The following is a 2,885-nucleotide window of genomic DNA, read 5'->3' as shown; positions in this document are numbered from 1 at the left end:
GAGAATGTGAGTAAAGAGCCTTCTCCAGGGACTCAACTATGCGCCGAGCGAGGCTCGAACCCAGGACCTTCCGATCCGAAATTGAGTGTCGTACCAGCAGACCACATAGCGCAATATCCACAAAAGCGCTCTACACTCTACAAGGGGTCCCTGGTCAACAGCAACACCTAACTAGCCTAACATTAACATGTACCAGGACGGAAAATGACGCCTGTCTCTTCGGGCAGAAACAATGCAGTTCACGGCCAGGTACTCATTCTATACCAGAGTACGGCGAGAGAATGAGAGTAAAGAGCCAACTCCAAATACTATGCACCGAGCGAGGCTCGAACCCAGGATCTCCGAACCGAAGGCCAATGGCAGTGTAGTGTAGACACCGCCGCACAAGTTACATGACATCGAAGTGGGGCTACCCCTGGATGGAACATTTGGCGAGCAATGGACAATGGACATCCAAAACAAGTAGGGATATGAAGCTATTCGACCTTAAGGACGAATAGGGCTACCCATTTGCCACATCGGAAAAAAAAAATTTCCCATGCAAAAAAAAAAAACACCCGAGGCAGGTAGGTAGTAGGCAGGCAGTAGAAGCAGTAGTAGTAATGTAGTAAGTAATAGTATAGCAGCAGTAAGAGTAAGAGCCAATTTATTGCTGCAAGTAAGGAAAGTAGTAGTAGTAGTACTAGTAGTAATAGCAGCAGCGATTAAAAACAAATGTGTAAAATTAAAAAAGATTTCACGACAGAAAGTAGCAAAGAATAGATTTCACGAGAGAAAGTAGCAAAGAATATATAGATTTCACGACAGAATACAGATTAATTCCACGAGAGAAAGTAGGCAAGAAAATAGATTTCACGAGAAAAAGCAAAGAGTTCAAAGAGATAGATTTCACGAGAGAAAGAGATAGATTTCACGAGAAAAAGCAAAGAGATAGATTTCACGAGAGAAAGCAACGAATATAGATTTCACGAGAGAAAGCAAAGAATATAGATTTTACGACAGAAAGTAGCAAAGAATAGATTTCAATTTCACGAGAGAAAGTAGGCAAGAATATATAGATCATAAAGAGATAGATTTCACGAGCAAAGAATATAGATTTCACGAGAAAGCAAAAGAATATAAATTTCACGAGAGAAAGTAGCAAAGAAAGATTTCAAGAGAGAAAGTAGCAAAGAGTATATTGATTTCATGAGAGAAAGTCCTTTTGACTTCGGGAAAATTGGGGTGGCCCTTATAAGGACCATTCACGATAAGGAGGTAATGTAGAGGCAATTTACTTCTTGGCGGCCTTCTTTGCTGCGGGCTTCTTGGCAGCCTTCTTGGGAGATTTTTTGGCGGCTGGCTTTTTAGCTGCAGGCTTCTTGGCGGCTGGCTTTTTAGCTGCGGGTTTCTTAGCGGCTGGCTTCTTAGCAGCTGCGGGTTTCTTGGCGGCAGCCTTCTTGGGAGATTTTTTGGCAGCTGGCTTCTTGGCTGCTGGTTTCTTGGCAGCGGGCTTTTTGGCTGCAGGCTTCTTGGCAGCGGGTTTCTTCTTAGGGGCAGCCTTCTCACCAACACGGAATGAACCAGCGGCTCCAGTTCCCTTGGCTTGTTTCAAGGCACCTTTGGCGACTCCCCTCTTGAGGGCATTTTTGACATGAAGGTTGACGTTCTCACCAACTTTGTAGTTGGCTTTGATGTACTTCACAATAGCTTGGCGAGATGAACCACTACGTTCCTTCAAACCAGCGATGGCAGCAACAACCATCTCACTGTACTTGGGGTGAAGAGCAGGTGCCTTTGGCTTGGATGGCTTTTTGGTAGCCTTTTTGGCAGGGGCGGCGGCAACAGCGTCAGACATTTTGAAAATTGCGAGTTCAAACAGCGACGAGCGGGCTTGAAAACTGAGATTGAGTTGAATGAAAAACACGAAAGCGCTAGCATAATATACAACGAACGCGGACCTCAGGGAAAGCACCTACGTCACACACAGTTATCGTTTCCGATATCGGTGAAAAGTCTGTTCGTTGTAACTATGATGTGCGACTAGAGTATTTTTTAGTGCTTTGTTTGCTTATTCTTAAACATAAATTATACTAGTTATCCGTTTAAATAAATCAGAAATGTTCTATATTTATGTTGTCTTTCCGTTCTTCTTGCTTTTAATCATTGTTATAAGGAAATAAATGTAAAATAAAATACATCGTCTATCATTAACATCTGAGAACTCGATAATACTCAAATCTTTTGTTTTTAAACTTGTTTTCATCGGAAATAAAATATCAAACATTTATAAAATATTAAGTTTGTTTCTTGGTTGTTAATAAAGGAAGGTCAATCCTTACCTGGAAATTATTACTTATTATCAAAATGTATTGACATGACAAAGCTTACCAGAACACGACTAAAATTCTAGAGTATCTAGGTTACTGGAGGTTTGTCTTTTCGGAGTCCAACGACATAAAAATTCAATTATTCATCAATTGATTATAGATATCAAAAACAAGATTAAGGTAAATTCGTGTGATGGCAACGAATTCTTTGATACGGTAAATTTTGTTTTAAGATAAAGAAATGTCAGCTGTCCTTTGCTCTTTATGAACACCACTCACTAATTGCCCAATCGGTGATCTGCAGTGACTAAAACTCAAGGCGAACACTTTTAGTTCTAGTCCAGGGGCCTACACTTTTTAACTTTTCAGCAAATTGAATTTTTCCACCTAAAAATGGAAAAAAATATTATTGTTACAGACGGCAGCATCGCTCAGTTTAAAGCTCGTAAAAATCTGGCAGTGGCGAAAAATATTTAACACACTCCTTGCCGCTTTGCTGACTGAAAAAAACGTAGACGGGTCTAGGGTTTTTTTCTTCATGTACTGAGTGACCTATCCAAGCTCAATAACTGACGA

At 40.9% G+C, this 2,885-nt stretch overlaps 1 protein-coding gene across 1 annotated transcript; it reads right to left on the bottom strand.

Moving 5' to 3' along the window:
- Positions 1-1,219: 1,219 nt before the first annotated feature.
- On the bottom strand, positions 1,220-1,877 carry LOC144979312 (histone H5-like). Its single transcript, XM_078925942.1, has one exon. It carries the CDS (start codon positions 1,835-1,837, stop codon positions 1,274-1,276), a length of 564 nt encoding a protein of 187 aa, XP_078782068.1. The 5' UTR covers positions 1,838-1,877; the 3' UTR covers positions 1,220-1,273.
- Between the last annotated feature and the right edge of the window lie 1,008 nt (positions 1,878-2,885).

This window comes from Berghia stephanieae, chromosome 9 (genome assembly GCF_034508935.2).
Source record: "Berghia stephanieae isolate SIO BIC M18660-M18661 chromosome 9, UCSD_Bste_1.3, whole genome shotgun sequence".
Classification (NCBI taxonomy): Eukaryota; Metazoa; Mollusca; class Gastropoda; order Nudibranchia; family Aeolidiidae; genus Berghia; species Berghia stephanieae.
This window is presented reverse-complemented; position numbering and strand designations above follow the sequence as displayed.